This window comes from Triturus cristatus, chromosome 1_2 (assembly GCF_964204655.1).
Source record: "Triturus cristatus chromosome 1_2, aTriCri1.1, whole genome shotgun sequence".
Classification (NCBI taxonomy): Eukaryota; Metazoa; Chordata; class Amphibia; order Caudata; family Salamandridae; genus Triturus; species Triturus cristatus.
In genome coordinates, this window is record NC_140580.1 from 169,067,443 (window position 1) to 169,086,396 (window position 18,954).

The 18,954-nt window shown below is 47.3% G+C and overlaps 1 protein-coding gene across 1 annotated transcript in view; it reads right to left on the reverse strand.

Annotated features, from left to right (window-relative positions):
• The window catches only part of SHOC2 (SHOC2 leucine rich repeat scaffold protein), a 352,564-nt gene that overhangs the window by 191,972 nt on the left and 141,638 nt on the right, over positions 1-18,954 (reverse strand). Inside the window, exon 4 of the mRNA XM_085603417.1 lies at positions 2,500-2,630. Coding sequence (XP_085459543.1) covers positions 2,500-2,630 — 131 coding nt within the window. The remainder of the gene's footprint in view (positions 1-2,499; positions 2,631-18,954) is intronic.

Consider the following 18,954-nt stretch of genomic DNA (forward strand, 5'->3'; position numbering starts at 1 on the left):
GTCGGTGTCCTGGCTTTGGCACTCGGAGGGATCTGCACAGCATTCCTACAGTCCTCGCGACATGATCAAGCATGCTCGCTAAAACACAGAGCTGGTAGCTGTTCCTATTGTGCCCTGTGACTTCTCTGGCATTTACTCCACTGTCATTGTGTACTTTTAAGAGTCTGCATCCATAATCGCAGTCACATAGCAGACCCAAACTATTTAATGTCTGGGGGTGGGTGGCTCCGGTAGAACGGAGTCAGTCAACGATATTATGCACTCTCTCAGCTTTGTTGTTAAATCCAATTAATTAAATCTGCTATTTGGGCTCAGCCATTTCTTTCATCGCCTGCGTGAATAAGAAAATAACAAATGTTCCACCACGAAGAGGAGGCGGGAGGGGTTGGGGAGGGAAGGGAAGGGAGGTGGGGGTGTGGGAGGGACAGGAAGAGGGTGTGGAGCAGGACGGGGGGTGAATGCAGAGACAGAAGGGGAAAGGGAAGAGCCTGGACCGAGAGCCCCAAAATCTTCCAGAGAGGGGGGTGGGGGGGGGGGGGGGAGAGATTCCTGGGGAGAGTGAGGGGTGTGAGGTACGGTGCACCGAGTGAGGTACGGGGCGGGAGCGCTGCAGCCGGGACGGGGCCTCAAGAGCATGACCTGGAGGGACGGAGCTGGACCAAAGGCAAGGACCCAGCCGGACGTAACAGAACCGGCTAAAAGTAACAGAACCGGGCCAAAGGTAACAGAACAGGGACAAAAACGTGAAAAAAGTGGGCACCAGCGCTCGCCATTGCGGGAAGGCAGGGGGCCATCTGTTTTCACATGGCTGAGTGAAAACAGATGGCCCCCCTAAAGATAAGAAATGGTTTTGCGACAGTCGCAAAGCAAACTAGCCAGTCCGGATGGGCCGGACTAAAGCGAGAAAGGGCAGTGGCCTAAAAGCCTAATTTCCAATGGCAAGACACCGTTTAGCATAAACGGTGACGCCAGCCAATGAAAATGAGGGGCGGGGTTTCAAGTCTCCTACTGAAATCTCCTTGCTCACAAGAGGTCTCGCAGAGCGAGAAGCGCGTTGCGCTGCAACGCTACGCGAGAACTAAAAACGACCCTCACTTCAGAGACCGGTTATGAGAGAGAATTTTCAAATTCTCAAGTGCAGGCCCTAGTAGCCAACAGCAGTTTCAGCTATGTAGTTATGCTCCCACATTTATAAATTGGCCTATTCAATCTAATGAATGCACTAGCTACTTCTTGGGTACAATCTGTGAACCCTTAGATCGTAAGCCTGACTCACAGATAAGTAGAAAAACATGCATATCTTTCTGGTCCTACTGCTACCTGAAAAAGGCTAGTGGCACACAGAACCCAATCCTAATTCTCGAACAAAGGCGGTCTACTGCATTAGAGCCATTAAATAAAAAAACATTAAGAAGACCTTTGACATATTTGACAATAATGCACACACACTAACTATGAAGCTCTGTTCCATTTCTGAAATTTCAGCTTTGGCAATACACAGAGCTTCAGTCTCTCCGGACAGAGCCTTTTCCAATCTAAATTGTGTACAGTAGGACAAAGATACACTGTGCAACATGGTTGTTTATTAGTGATGTAGATTTATTACTTCCATGCTCTCTCACAACCACTCATTACACTTCATGATGCCTCACAGATGTTGCTATTTGTACAAACATTAAATATTGAATCTCTAATTCCATAGCAATTCACTTAAGATAATTTGGGCGACCCACGATAACCTTGTTTCCATCACGTAAACACCAAATAAACAGTATGCAGAGGGGTCCACTCTTTTCCTGATTTATATCTTCAAGATTTCAGGCACACTCCACCTAGCTGCCATTGTTAAACAGGTAACAATGCAGTCATCTTAAGTTCACAACATTATTAGGAACCCTAAGGGCATTTCCTTGTACATGAAGTGATATTTATACATTACCATTGCTACTTTATGAAACCAAATGTCCAATGCAGGCTTAGTGCAGTTTCATTCATACCCAATGACTGTCTCACATCTTGCACGGCTGTCAAATGGCAACTACGTTTTTTTGTCTATTTGTACTGGGGCACATTTTTTGAGGGGGGGGGGGGGGGGGGGGTTTACCAGTATTGGCCTCTAGTCAATTGCTGTAGATATTCTAAATATGCCTAATTAAAAAGAGATCACAACTATAAAAAACGGCCATCTGTCCAAATGGAATTCTGCCACAGAAGACAACCAAATTATGAGGCAGGGTTGACTAAATTATGTGGAAAGAAAAGGCACATTTTGTGCTCATGTTACGTAATTATTTTGATAATTTTACAATACTGTCTTGGAAAATATTTCACCGTATTAGAACCAATTTAATACCCAAATACAGCAATAACCAACTAAAAGATGACCAGTCACTTTTTGCAAAAGTTTTCCAGTGTGCAGGAACATGGGTCGCCAACCCCAATCAAACTAGTATCAGAAGTTTAACCGCTTTAAATTATCTTACATCATAAGTCACTCACCTCTGGTAAAGTTGATATGTTGTTGTTCTCCAGATTCAGTTCATCCAGTTCACTGCACTTTGCTAAAGACTTCGGTATTGCAGATAACCTGTTGTACCTTAGTCCAAGACGGCTTAAACTCGAGAGATTACCTAAATTACAAAGGTAAGAATGTTTACGCGAAAAAACTATTCAAGTAAACACGACGTACATCAGAAAATTAGCAGTGAAATAATTGAAAAAATATTCACTCATGAATTGCATGACATTAAACAAAAAGCAAACAAACCAGGTTGAATTCGCAGACCCTACAAAGCTAAACATTTTTTTTTAAAAAGACATTGTGTAATCATGTGATGTCAACAAGATCTCAGCATGTCACTTTTGTGGTATTTCATCATTGAGGCTAATTGTTTATGTGGATTTTGAACTCCTCTTAATTTGGTTGCATAATGCTTTCCTCCATGGAGATCTAGGTACGTTTTGTAAAATGTATATGTTCGAGGCATGTGAGCTGTAGATCACATGCTGTGCATAGCCTGCCATCTAGTGTTGGGTCCGGATGTTTGCACTTTGTTTTTGTTCAAAGAAGTCTTTTCCAGTCACGAGGTTGGTGACTCCTTTCGGTGATGATACCCGTGTGCACTGACTCCATTGTTAGATTGTGTTTTTTCACCCATCGGATTCGGATGTGAATTGCTGCGACCAAAGAAAAGACTTCCGTCAAAAGAGCCTCGTTCCAACGTTCCTCCTTCGGATCCGAAACAGAAAGAACTGGTAATAAATCGAGACACTGGGTATATCCATGCCAAATTGCTGGAAAAAAGGCAAATGGGTCTGCTGGAGGATTACCACATTCCTCTGAAGAACAAAAATGTGGGTACTTGCCCTTCTCCACCTTATATTTCACCTCCTTCGCCCACTGATCCAAATGTACTCATCACACCCACGAATTCACCACCACCACCACTATCACCTGACCCACAGGATAAAAGGGATGGGGGATCAGTATAGGCCACAAGATACTGACCCATGGGACCATTATGACACTGCCCCAGACACAAATACTGACCCCGATTTATATCCGCCCAGACCCTCACCGCCCGACGACACAATAGGCTACATTGAGCTACTTAACAGGGCTGCTCATTATGGGATGGAGCTGCATAAGGAGGATTTAGAAGAGGATTTCTAAATTTGAAACCCTAAGTTCCTCTCAGAAAGTTATGAGATCTTTAAGGATCCTGTGAGGGTAAGGATCATTACACCCAGGGTGGAGAAAAAATATAAACCTGCACCTACTGACCCCACCTATATCAAGGGTCAGCTGCCTTTAGACTCTCCGGTAGTTTCCAACGCTCACAAGAGAGCTAACTCGCAGACAGGTGAGGCCCCTCCTCCTGATCAGGAGTACAAATTAATTGATGTCTCGGGCAAAAGAGTAGCGTCGCAAGCAGCCAATCATTGGCGTATTGCTAATGCTCAAGTTTTGTTAGCTCGATACGATAGGGCTCATTATGATGAGTTAGAGAAGCTGATGCAATTTTTGCCTGATGAGCATAAATCAAAGGCTAATGACCTTATTCAGGAGGGTAAAATTAATCACAAACCCCTCCATCAGGTGTGCCTTAGACACAGCAGCCTGTGCAGTAAATACCAGCGTCTTGCTACGCGGGCATGCTTTGTTGGGAATTTCAGGATTTAAACCTCTGGTGCAAGCCTCTATTCTCAACCAACCATTTGACAAGGAACACCTCTTTAGCCCAGAAGTTGACACAAAGTTGGAAAAAATGAAAACAGACACGGAGGTCGCCAAATCCATGGTGGCTTTGCAGTTACCTTCAAATAGGGGTGCCTTTCGTCGCTCCTTTTACAGGGGTGGTTCCAAGAATATATCCACAGAGACACCCTCCTCCTCTTATAAGGGCAACAACCAATCACCCTCATCAAGAGGTTCTTTTAGAGGCGGGTTTCAAGGAAACAACGGTAAGGCAAGAGGCAGAGGCAACTCAACACGCACTTCCCCCGCAAACAAGCAGTGACTTCTTTTCCCTACCCCGATCATTCCACTCCTGTCGGGGGACGTCTCTCCCAATTTCTACCTGTCTGGAATACCATCACCTCAGACAAATGGGTACTACAAATTATCCAATATGGTAACTGCCTGGAACTTACAGACACTACCCCAAACATTCTTCCAAGACCACATGCAAAGTCACAGGAACATCTTACCCTTTCAAAAAAAAAAAAAAAAAAGTACTCTCCCTGTTAGAAAGGAGCAATAGACCCAGTCCCATTAAAACATCAAGGCAGCGGGGTATACTCCCTGTACTTCTTAATTCCCAAGAAGGATGACTCTGAGGCCTATACTAGACCTCAGAGAACTAAATCTATACATTCTATCGGACCACTTTCACATGGTCCCTTCTCCAACAAGTGCTTCCGGCTCCTTCAACAAGGCCGCTTTCTGTCCACACTGGACTTAAAGGACACCTATTTCTATATCCCAATACATCCTGCTCATCGCAAATACCTAAGGTTCATAGTAGCAGGACAGCATTATCAGTTCAAGGTGCTCCTATTCGGAGTAACTACCGCACCCAGAGTTTTCACCAAGTGTTTAGCAGTAGTCGCAGCTCATCTTCGAAGACAACACATTTGTGTCTTCCCATATCTGGACGACTGGCTCATAAAAGCCAGCTCGCAAGAAAGCTGTATCGATCACACTCACAAAACACTGCAGTTGCTCCACGATCTAGGATTCACAGTGAACCTGTCCAAGTCTCATCTACAGCCATCCAACACAGACGTATCTGGGAGCCACAAGAGATACACAAAAGGCTTTGGCCTATCCCAATCCGGCCAGAATCCGCAACACTCATTGCCAGCTCAAGTGTTCATGCAGTTACTAGGGATGATGGAGTCTTGCATACTAATAGTACCTTACACAAGACTTCACATGCGCCCCCTTCAGGAGTGCTTAGCACGTCAGTGGAACCAGGCTCAGGGTCTGTTATCAGATCTAGTGTTGGTGGACGGCCGCACCCATCGCTCTTTGCAGTGGGGGAATACCCAAATCCTTTCAAAAGGGCGGCCCGTCATCCACCCGGTTCCATAGATAGTGCTTTTAGAAGACGCATCGCTCACTGGTTGGGGAGTTTATTCAAGCGCATACAATTCAGGGCATCTCTGAGGAGAGTGGGTGAGCTTCAGGCACTAACCATAGAAGAACCAGTCTTACAAATACATCAAAACAAAGTGGTTCTTCGGACCAACCATAAATTTCTACTTAAGGTAATTCCTGCTTTTCATATCAACCAATCTGTTGAGTTGCCTGTGTGCTTCCCTCAACCAGATTATGTGGCAGAAAGTGCTTTACACACTTTAGATGTGAAAAGAGCAATTCTTTACTATATAGAAAGTACAAAACCCTTCAGCAAGACAAAACAGCTATTTGTCGCTTTTGCTTCACCACATTAAGGCAACCCGATATCAAAATCAGGCATTGCAAGGTGGATAGTCAAGTGCATGCAAATATGCTATGCAAAAGCAAAAAGAACTTTAACAATTCCTCCTAGAGTGCACTCCACTCGCAAACTAGGGGCTTCTATGGCATTTTTAGGAAACATACCCATAGATGATGTATGCAAAGCTGCAACATGGTCTACACCTCACACATTCACAAAACACTATTGTGTAGATGTGCTAGCAAGACAACAAGCTAGAGTGGGCCAAGCAGTTTTACGTACACTATTTCAAACCACTGCAAGAGCTACAGGTTAGCCACCGCTTTGGGAGACAACTGCTTTTTAGTCTATGCACAGCATGTGATCTACAGCTCACATGCCTCGAACGGAAAATGCTACTTACCCCGTATGCATCTTTTCTTGGCATGTAGAGCTGTAGAGTCACAAGCGCCCACCCGCCTCCTCGGGTACCTATATCTGTTGCAGTTACATCCATTATCACCCTCTGCGTCAAACAATCTAACAATGGAATCAGATGCCCATGCGCACTATCACTGAAAGGAGGAGTCACCTACCTCGTAACTGGAAAAGACTTCTTCGAACAAAAACAAAGTGCAAACATCCGGACCCAACACTAGATGGCAGGCTATGCACAGCATGTGACTCTACAGCTCTGCATGCCAAGAACAGATGTATACTGGGTAAGTACCATTTTCCATTCTGTTGCATCTAGTCAGGGACTTGGGCTTGTGTCCACTTAAGACAGTTTGTGCATTATGGTGTGGATCTCATCATGTTAGAGTTTTGTGTTAAAGGAAAGCTAAGCGGGAAGAACAGCACTTAGTAAATAATATCCACATCAAGAATTTTTAACTAAAGTCTGAGCTCTCTTAGTGAGAGCCCGAAGTTTGGACCAATGAATGAATACTTGGTAAGACATGTGAGTGCTCCTGGAAGAATTCTGGTATAAATACGTCAATCAGTTTTTGTGGTAGACTGGAGCGGGTAGATTGTGGCAGACTGGAGTGGAGTAGAGTGCGGTATATTGGAATGGAGTGGAGACTGGAGTGGGGTAAATAAGAGTGGGGTGGGGTATAATGGGGTGTAGTGGGACAGATTGAAGGGGGTGGTTTAGGTGTAGACTGGAAGCAGTGGCTCTGGGTAGACTGTAGGGGAGTGGGGTAGATTGGGCAGAGTGGAGTAGATTGGGGTAGAGTGGAGAGGGGTAGATTAGATTGGGTAGATCGGAGTGGTGTAGATTGTGGCAGATTGATGGGATTGGAGTGAGGTAGAGTGGAGTCAGGTAGACTGGGGTAGAGTGGAGAAGACTGGGTGGATTGGAGTGGGGTAGACTGGAATAAATTGACTGGAGTGGGTAGATTGGAGTGGGGGAGATTAGAGTACAGTAGAAAGGGTGGACCGGGGTGACTCATTGTCAGTGAAATTGCTCTCCCTCCCTCGCAGTTCCACCATTAAGTGAAGCCTTCCCCCCCAAGCCCCTGCACTTTTGAGTGTTGGTGTTCGAGGCCCTCCTCCACCCGCAGGTTTCACCTGCTCCTCAACTCTGGTGGTCCAGTGAACCTCTGTCTCCATTCTCTTGCTCCGCTTTTTCTCTCCTTTTCACTCGTTATTCCCTCACTTCCCCCCCCCCCCCCTTCACTCTCCTTCTGGGTCTTTCCTCCATTTTCCATCGTTTTCCCCTCATTTCAAGCTCCCCCCTTCACTCTCCTTCTGTGTCTTTCCTCTGTTTTTCACTGGTTTTTTACCCTCATCTCAATCTCCCCTTTCACTCTCCAGGGTCCTCGGTCTTTCCTCCACTCTTACACTTTTTCTGTTGTTTTCCCCTCATTTCAAGCTCCCCCTTCACTCTCCTTCTGTGTCTTTCCTCCGTTTGTCTCTCGTTTTTTACCAGAATCTCAATCTCCCCCTTTCACTCTCCGGTGTCCTCGGTGTCTTTCCTGCAGTCTTTCTTGCACTTTTGCTGCCTTACTTGCACTGTTCGCCTTTTTCCTTTTGCCTTTTTCAGCCCATTTTTCCCCGCCACTGCTGCCCCCGTGGCCCCTCCCCCCCCCAGCACGACCAGTGCAAACAGCCCAATCCAGCTCCCCTCCCCGCCTCCCAGCTGTCCAGCCCTCCCCGACCCCTACTTAATGGCTGCCGCGCCGCCGACTGCGACCAGCGCCAGGAACCCTGGATCTCTGCACCACCAACACTACGACCCAGCGGCACTCCACGCTCTCAACCCAGGCCGCAACAACAACTGCAAGCTAGCATTACCAGTAGACACCCACAGACCCTTCAGCTGTCACCGCTGCCGGGACACCTGCAGCACCGCCAAGACCACTGACCCAGCGCAATCCGCCCGAAGAACACAACCTAACCGAAGACCCTGCAAGGCATCCTCCTCAAAGTCCGATCCCTCCACAAACACGCCACTGAAATCTGGGACCTCCTCGACAGCACTACCCTGGACGTAGCATTCTTTACCGAAACCTGGACCAACACCACCTCGGGAACGGACATCGCCATTGCCATTCCCCAAGGATAAAAGATCTCCAGGAAGGACCGCCCCACCCGCCCGGGAGGATGAATCGCCATCGTCCACAAATCCACCCTCCGCCTCAGCACACTCCAACGAGCCCACAGACCTGATGGAACACCTTCACTTCAAGATACTGGCCAGCCCTACCTCCACCCTCCGAGGAACCCTCATCTACTGACCCCCTGGACCCCGCGGACTTTGCCAACTATCGCCGATATCATCTTGCCGCATGCCATCGCGTCCACCAACTACACCCTACTGGGAGACCTCAACTTCCACCTCGACAACCAACTGGACCCCAGCACGACATCCCTCCTGGACAACCTCCACAACATTGGACTCCACCAGATCGTGACCGAACCCACGCACTCCGCAGGACACACCCTCGACCCCCACTTCACAACAGGAAACTTCATCACCTTCAGCCACACCACCGGACTCCCATGGACTGACCATCGATGCGTCCACTTCACCTTCAGAACACCCACCATCCACAGACACCAGCACCTGCTCCCACCAAGAAACTGGACTAGATTCACCGACAACCAGCTAACCTCATCACTCAGCAACTCCACCTCAACCATCGCAGAAAACGACGACACCAACACCGCAGCCGGAACCATGCACAGATGGATCTCCGACAGCGCCAACACCATAGCACCCCTCAAGAAAAACAACAACACCCACGCCAAGAAAGCTTAATGGTTCACCACCGAACTTCGAGAGTCCAGACGCACTTGCCGCCGCCTCGAAAAGGCCTCGAGGAACACCAAATCCACAGAAGCCCACAACAACTTCAGAGCCGCCACCACCACACCAGAAAAACGAGGAAAAAAGCGATTGCAGACAGAATCTCCACTCATGCACACAACAGCCAAGAACTCTTCAACATCATCAAGGAGTTCGCCCAACCCACCAGCGAGTCCACTGACATCCCTCCCACACAAGACCTCTGCGACAAACTCTGCACCTTTTTCCACCACAAAATCAAGAGCATCTACAACAACTTTGACGAAGACAACCAACACACTGAACCCTCACCAACCACCCCGACACCCTTAAGCCAGCAATCGACAACTGGACAGCCCTTACTACCGAAGACACACTGAAGACTATGAAGTCAATCCACTCCGGGGCCCCCACGGACCCCTGCCCCCACCACATTTTCAACAGAGCCGCCAACACCATCGCACCCATGCTCTGCCACACCATCAACCGCTCCCTGGCAACCGCCTCGTTCCCGGACTGGAAACACGCTGAGATCAACCGCCTCCTGAAGAAACCCCCCGGCGGACACCACCTACATCAAAAACTACAGACCCATCTCCCTGCTCCCGTTCCCAGCGAAAATCATCGAGAAAGCCATACAGCCAACTCGCCACATTCATCGAAGAGCACAACATCCTCGACTCCTCCCAATTCGGCTTCAGAAAAACCACAGTACAGAAACCGCCTTCCTCGCCGCAACAGACGACATCCATACCTTACTGGACAAAGGAGAAACAATAGCCCTCATCCTCCGGGACCTCTCAGCGGCGTTCGACACAGCCTCTCACCGCACCCTAATACGCCGACTCCACGACGCAGGGATCCAAAAAAAGGCCTTCGACTGGATCCGCTCCTTCCTCTCCGGCAGAACGCAGCAGGTCAGACTCCCCCCTTTCCTTTCGGACCCTACACCGACCACCTGCGGAGTCCCCCCCAGGGGTCCTCCCTCAGCACTACGCTCTTCAACGTCTACATAGCTCCGCTCGCCCCCATCGTCAGAGCCTATGGACTCAACGTTGTGTAATACGCAGACGACACCAAACTCATCCTCTTCCTATCCAACGAACCCAACAACGCCAGACACAACTTTCGAGAAGGCATGGAAGCAGTCGCCAAATGGATGAAAAACAGCTGCCTACAACTAAACACCAACAAAACGGAAGTACTCATCATGGACCCAGACGCCTGGAACGACACCTGGTGGCCCCCTGCCCTCGGAGGCCCGCCCACCCCCACGGACCACGCATGCAACCTGGCAATCATCCTGGACTCCGAGCTCAAAATGGACCGCCAGATCAACTCAGTCTCGTCCTCCTGCTTAAATACCCTCCGCCTCCTACGTGAGACCTTCAAATGGATCCCCCTCGAACACAGAAAGACCATCACTCACGCCCTGGTCACCAGCAGGCTCGACTACGGCAACGCACTCTATGCCAGAATAAACAAAAACCTCACCCGCAAGCTACAGAACATCCAAAACGCCGCCGCAAGACTGGTCCTCAACCTGCCAAGACACTGCCACATCTCCTAGCACCTGCGCACACTCCACTGGCTCCCCATCGAAGCTAGAGTCACCTTCAAGATGCTAATCCACGCTCACAAGGCCCTCCATGACACCGGACGAGCATACCTGAATAGCCGATTCAAATTCCACGCACCCCAAAGGATGCTACCATCAACCCAGCTCTCTTATGCCGTGGTCCCCCGCACCAGAAAGACCAGATCGTGAGGCCGCTCCTTCTCCTTCCGCACGGCCAGAGCCTGGAACGACCTTACGCTCCACCTCAGAGAGATAACATGGCTCCCCATCTTCGCAAGAAACCTCAAAACCTTTCTCTTCGACAGACACCCTCCTTGATGGACTGGAACCTGCAACCCCCCCCAAAACAACCCCAGCGCCTTGAGACCCTTACAGGTGAGTAGTCGTGCTTAACAAACACCTGATTTGAGGGTGGGGTGAACGAGTGGAGTAGGGTAGATAAGATTAGAGTAGGGTAGATAAGATTAGAGTAGGGTAGATAAGATTAGAGTAGGGTAGATAAGATTAGAGTAGGGTAGGGTAGATAAGATTAGAGTAGGGTAGGGTAGATAAGATTAGAGTAGAGTAGGGTAAATAAGAGTAGAGTAGGGTAAATAAGAGTAGAGTAGGGTAAATAAGAGTAGAGTAGGGTAAATAAGAGTAGAGTAGGGTAAATAAGAGTAGAGTAGGGTAGATTGGAGTGGGGTGGGGTAGATTTTAGTGGAGTTGGGTCGATTGGAGAAGAGTGGTGGAGCATAAAGTGGAGAGGCGTAGAGTGGAGGGGAGTGATGTAGAATGTAGTGGTGTGGAGGAGTAGAGTGTGAGAGTGGAGTGGCGTAGAGTGGAGAAGTGTTGTAAAGTGGAGTGGGTAAAGTGGAGTGGCGTAGTGAGATGTATGCATGGTGTGGAGTGCACTGAAATTAAAGACAACACATTTTCAATTGAAATGACCACTACATTTTCACACACACAGTTTTACTGCATACAAGCGATAATGTGTGGAAAGGTCATCATCTAGTGTATTGATAAGCTCTGATCGTATTCCAATATTTGTTTTCACAACACTTAAGAATTACAAAAAAATAAACTTAATCAGTACTTTACCAATTATGATATATTCCGAAATAGGAGCACAGTTCATTTTTGTTGTATGCTAGAAAAAAGCATTTCGTTTCCCGGAAAGATTGTCACATAAATTCAAGAAAACACCATGCTCACTGGGAAGACAGTGCCCGTTTGACCTCCGTCATTGAATGCACAGCAAATGTGACAAGATAAGAACAAGATTTAAAGGCCTGTTAACAGAAAATGAGCCCTCGGAAGGATGCAGCAGTAAACAAGCAATGCTCCACCAGACAAACTCAAGCTGGACAGGATAAAGACAGAAAATAGAAAGCAAGCAAATGAGTTACAAATCACAAAGCCAATGGACAGCAATGAGAAGAATGAATTCCCAGGAAGCTTTCAGAATGTCCATAAGTAGTAGTTAGCAAACCAGACAGCTGTACTGTCTGGTAGGCTTCGACCTAAAAAGGAATTCACTCTCTTCTTGTTTGAGGAATGTTAAGAACTACAAATGGAATTTCCTGGTAGGGAACTCAAACTGGCACCCACCCATTCTCACCGTGCAGACTCCAAGCTTACTTTTTTATGTTGTTGGTTTGATATGTGGCAACTATTTCAAACTCATGTAAATGCATCTACCCGCTGCTTGAGCTGGTGTTCACTGAAGATTGTAAATCATGTTTGGCAAACCGCTGACATACAGTTAGCAAATAGCTTCTAAATGTGTGTTTTTTCTGACCAGTGTTTGCAAAACTAGATTCCGTCCAGAAGAGGCACAGAATCTGGCCTCATCACCATTTGGATGATCTCAAAAACACAGTAGACCTGAACAGGGTCACTGCATGACTTCTTTTGGACCTTTTGGCTGCCTACGACACAGTTGATCATGACACTGCTCTTGAATGAATCACATCCTACGCTCAAAACAGAATATAGGTCATTCATACTCCCCATTTCTCATCCAAACCGTAATTCAGAAAAGCAGGGGTCCCTCAAGACTATCATCTCACCCATAATTGTCAACATCTACATCAAGTCATTACTGGCAATGATCAAAGAATTTCAGCTCAGATGCTATAAAAACGCAGATGACCCACAAATACTTCTTAAACTGGAAAGCCCCAAGACATTGAAAAATCAAAAATATTCAGCTGACTCAGAGCCATTGATTAATGGATGACATGGAGCCATCTCAAATTGAATGCATCCAAAACTGACTCACATGTGGTGAATAGAAAAATTATGACCCCACACTGCACCTGGCCTGACAATTTGGGACCACCTCCGAAAGTATCCAAGGAAGTGTGAAACCTTGGAATAAAATTACAGTGGACTCCAAGCTATGAATGAATGCCCAAGTGGATAAGTTAGCAAGGTCAAGCTTCACTACTATGAAACTCTGAGATGCATCTTCCCCCACCTAGGATTTCCACATAAGGTCCAAACTATTATCTCTCTTGTACTGCCTAAACTTGATTACGCCAATGGCCTCTACCACAGATCTTCTTTATCCAGTATGAAAAGACTACAAACAAATTCAGAACTGCTGCCAGAGTTCTGAATTTTCCTACATGTGAAGCACCAAGCCCACATCTCACCTGCCTTCAGGGTCCTACATTGGTTACCGGTTACCAGAAGATGCACACTCAAGCTGCTCTGCATCACCCACAAAGCAACACATGCAATAGGACCACTTTTAATCATGAATAAAATCACCAAATACATACAAACAAAGAAACCTCTGCTCCAGATTGGCACCAAGGCCTCAAAACCCCAGCATTCAAGATAAAACCCATAGCTTCAAGCAGCCAAACTATGGAATTCACTGCCCCCAAACATAAGATCCATGGATAACTATCATCTCTTCAGAAGACTACTCAAGAGTTAGCTCCATCCTACATGACCGCCATACTCAAAACACAAATGCACACCATATGCCTGTGTATGTAAACATGATAAATTGATATGTACGTGTGTAGATATGTAAAAAAAAAAAAATTGTACAAATATATACCCTACTTATGGCTTAAAAATATGTAGATATTCCTGAAGGTCAGGTTAACCAATGTATACATTACTTACGAGAGAACTATCTATTATTTTATGCTCAACATGCATATAGGTCACTGCATACTTTACATACAATTTATATGATTATATGCTTATGGGTCTCGGCTTTATTTTATTTATACTACCACAATGTTTAAATATGATCATAATAGTATCGAAAAGTGCTTCACTATTGAATTTGTGGGAAATATAAAATAAAAACACATTTAAAAAACTATTACAAAACAAAAAAATAAAATACAGAAATAACTTTACGTACAGCAACACTTGTAAGTTGAAGTTTCTAACTCTTTATCCATACATATGCATATGAGTCTTTATAGAACTTTTTCTCTACTATTTTCCATATACATGCATACCTTACTATGCAGTTATTTATCTATATATTTATTACTTTACTTCTACTGTAGAAAAAATAAATTAAAAAAAACTTTACTCTCCAATTCACTACTCTACGTCTCATTCTATACCTCTTTCAATACATCTTCTACCCTTTCTCTTTGACTTATCCCAAACCTCATTGTACTACTACGACCTCCCTAATAACCCTGTCTAGACTCTTCCATGCTCTGTCCCTCCTTTGACTCATCCCAGACCTAATTTTACTCTGATCTCCCCAATTACCCTTTTCAGACTCTTTTCTCCTCTATTCCTCCTTTGACTCATCCTAAACCTAATTTTACTACTATGATTTCCCAAATAACACTTTCTAGAGTCTTCCTTCCTCTAGCCCTCCTTTATTTATTTAATCTAACTAGCAGACTCACATGTCCACTGCATGGATTAACAACTTCGATTTCGCTATACTAACTCACCACTAATCCACTTTGGGTTCCGGAGCTGCCGGAAAGCCCTTCACTGACACGTCAGGCGTTTTATGCACTTTTAACGTAGAACTAAATCCATCATTGAGTCCATGTAACTAAATGGGATTTCCTCTAACCAACAGCCAAAATCATTTGTCGCCAGAATTATGCTACCAAAACACTCTCCGATTGTGGCAAGGAAGCATAATGCTGATAAAAGCCCAAATAAATTAACCTTTTTCAATTTTTACATGTGTGGGGCACAAATAAAATGTCCACACAAACCGCAATTTTTCTATATGGGTATACAAACCTATCACCTGTACTGGGGGAATTACTGAAATCTAGATCACACAGTTGGCTTAAGAGCAAGGAGAAGGCGTTTGGTGCGGATAAAACTTTAAATGCAAAGCCAAATGCATCTATTTCACTGCACCCAGCCTTCAAAAAGGCCCAATTGATAAAAGAAAAAACTAAGGGCATGGCCCAGCGGGCCAACGTGGTGGACGCACTGTAAGCAAGCTTCCTGCAGTCACTTCTGTGATCAGTCAACATCCTGCTCACATTGCGATACTTTTTAGATACCTACCCGCCCCAGAGACAGCGGAGGAGACAGGAAGCACCTGGATGCAGTGGAATTGTCGATGGCCCCTGGCGGTGCATTGAACAAATTGAAGTGGCCTGGCGGCGGCCTAGGGTTGTGGACGACGGCCAGGCATGGGAGCTGCCAGAGGCTGAGGCCTTTTATCAGCGGTTGCCATCATCAGGAGCCGGCGGTGAGGCGGTCTGCGACTTTCTGCCCGCCCCCGGGCAGATATCCGCGAGCACCCATTCGCGACTAAGCAGCGTGTAAGAGGAGGCCACACCCAGTGGGTTGAGTGGCCTGACGGGAGCACGATGTGGGAGCTGCAGAGACTTGACCCTGCGGTCCCGCTCCAGAGCCTAGCTTGGGGCCAGCAGGGTGGCAGAAGCAGAGTGGTGAATAGCTGAAGTGAAAGGCTCCAGTTTCCCAGTGTGAATAGTGACGACAAGGTTGCTGGGAGCTCAACTGATTGGTGCCGTTTGGACCCGGGCTGATCTAACTGCTGGCAGAGTCCGGGGTTCGGGGCACCAGGTGTCCCATGGGCCGGTGCTGCACAACATACTTTGCGGCAGTTTCCGGGCACCACGCGTGGATAAGTATGCCTCAGGAAGTGAGAGTTGGGCTTCCCTGCATGATGCGCCTGGCATAACGTGTTTTGAAAGGGGCGCACTGAGAGAACCAGAGGAGGCACTGTTGATCCCCCCCGCGATTGGAGAAGTGGTTGCCCGTTGAGACCCCTGCGCGTGTGATGCCTGGTCATCTGCCCAGGAGCTCGGACAGTGTACACTATACTCGATGCTAGGCTACGTTAGGTGGTCGCGTTGCAGCAGATTCCTTGGTCGCTGAAGCGGCTAGGCTAGGCGCGCCTTGCAGCTGGGGACTGGCTGAGCCTGGAAGGAATACACTTGTGTGGCCCTACACTTGGGACCGTGGCTACTCTCAACTGCAGTGGGTGGCAGTGCAGGGCTACCTGTTGACGACTGCTCGTGCCACCCCGCAGTTTCACTTTGGGGGGGGGGGGGGGGGGGGTCTGGCAGGTCGTGCGCACCAGGGTCGCCAGGAGTATCATCAGGGAAGGTTTTCGTGTTAGAGGCCTCGACATGAAAAAAGACAAGCCTACCCACACGATGACCAAACAAATCACCATGGACAACTTTGCAAGTGTTGGGGCCACAGCTCCGGGAGCAGGTAGGCCTGCGGGTCCAGACCCGACAATGCAGCACTTTTGGCGGCATTTAAACAGTCAAGGGATATGCTGGATTCAAAGATCGGTGCTGTTTGCTTCGAAGTTACCAGGATCTCCGGAAAGCGGTGAAGCAGATCAATGAGGCAAAACCTAGGGTGTCTGGCATAGAAGATTCGGTGGTGTCCCTGCAACAAAAAGTCAACAATCTCACGGTTGTTATGAAGGAATTGGCAACGCGGGTGTCACCATAACTTGTGTTTTGTCAGCTTCCCTGAGGGGTGTGAGGCCCCCTCCATGGACAAGTTCCTGAAACAATGGCTCTGCTCGACAATGCTAGCAGAGTCTCCCCCGGCGTGCTTTGTGGTGGAGAGGGCCCACCAAGCGCTAGTGAAGAAGCCACCTCCAGGGGCGAGGCCGCAACCAGTGATTTCCAAGATCCTCAATAACTTGGACGGGGATATGGTCCTTCAATATGCTCAGAGCAGAGATACGATTATTTTTCAATTCCAATACATAATAATTTCAGGACTACACGAAGCTGGTACAGCAGCAGCGTCAAACGTTCGCGGCAGCCAAGCAGCACCTGAGAATTTAAAATTGAAAACATGTTAAATCCAGATCATTGAGGGTTGCATTCAATTCACAGACTTTCTTCTTAGACACTCCAAAGGAGGTCTTCACATGGGCGGACTACCACTGAAGCCACATACTCTGCCATGCTTCGACTCGTTCCTGAGTGATTGACAAACCCAACCCACGAAATCTACAGTGAAGCGCTGCAATAGATCCCACTCCTGCTGGAGAAGCACACGTCGCGAGGATGAACACTAGCAGCCTCTTGATAATACAGTGACATATGAATACGTCTAGATTCAGCTTGTCTGGTCAAATACTGAATGCTGTGTCTGGGGGGTGAACTGGATTTCTGCACTTGTAATGTGGGCTTAATAAGCATGACTGCAACCCTAGAGTTTCAATTCTTATTAGCAAGGTATTTTTCTAGTTGGGTAAGGGACATGGGGCTTGGTTGGCATTGTCCTTCCCTCTGCCCCATTGGGGTGCGCAGTGGGTCTCTACCATGACAGGTATTTATTGTTTACTGAAGTATGGGGACAGGGTGGGTTTGACTTTTGTTGTTGCCGCACTACACAGACTCAATACATGCACCTCCCTTGTTCAATATGCAGAAACCCAACTCTACTTCCCTTAGCCATAGATGAATGACACATACTCCATTGGCCCCAAAGGACATGTCCGTCCTTACATGGAATGTGCGGGGAGTTGTTGATATAAATGTGCTGTACTGAAGCAGGCCAAGATACTGAAGGCAGACCATCTATTCCTGCAGGAGATGCATCTTTTGGGTACCAAAGCTCCCCGTTTGGCCAGATATGGTTTTACACCGGTATATCACTCAGGGTTTATAAGGGGATCACGAAGTACAGGCATTCTAATCCACCGCAGGGTTCCTTTTTGTTCCTTAAAGGTGTGGACGGATGACTATGGCCAATTTCTGCTAGTGACAGCTACACTTTATGATGATGCCCCTCACAACACTTGGCAGTATTTTGCAGATCGGATGATCAATTGGGGGGAATCTGGCAGGAGTCCTTTCATTAATCGGCGGAGACTGGAATGATGAAATGCAACCAGCAATCAATTAATGGAGTGTTGGGAGCAGAGGAGAGGGGGCACAGGGGTTCAAGTTAGGCTCGTTGGTGTCCGAACTGAGTTGGACGGATGCTTGGAGGGTATATTATCCCTCAGATGCTGGGTATACATATTTGGCAGTTCACTGCACCTTCTACAGGCTAGATTACATTCTAGGTCCCATCAGATTCATACATAGGGTTTCAGATGTCGACATTCTGCCTAGAGGGTTACCCGACCACTTCCTAGTGGCCCTGAAGCTTCATGTGGGACCAGGGTCTCCCCCCCCCCCCCCCCACTCAATTCACTGGTGCTCGTTGCTATGGCACCTGCGGAACCCCTCGTACAAGGTGCTTCTTGGTCAGTCCATTACACCATATTTTCCCTTAATACAAGTTCGGTGCCCTCCAAGATTATGGGAATCCCTCAAGCTATCGATCCGAGGGGAAAATATCTATTGTGCTGAAGAGCAGTAGTGTAGAAACCGTAGAGGTGAAGATACAAGAGCTAGAAAAGAGAAGACACGAGAGGGATGGTGGTGTAGTGCGGTGCCAGCTATGTTTTATCCAACAGCAGTACCAACAGACACTCCTAGACGATGCTAAACATGCGTGGCAGGCGGCGCAAAGCCCCATTTATCAATGGGGTGACAAGCTCAGCCGGATGTTGCATAGGCTGGGTCAAGCAGCCCATACAGTCTTACCAATGCCAGTGATCAGAGATGCTCAGGGCGAGTTGCTGTCTGGTCCCAGGGAAGTGGCCCAAACTTTTGCTGCCTATTTTGAGGCAGTATACGCCCCAAGGGAGGCAGTTGACACAG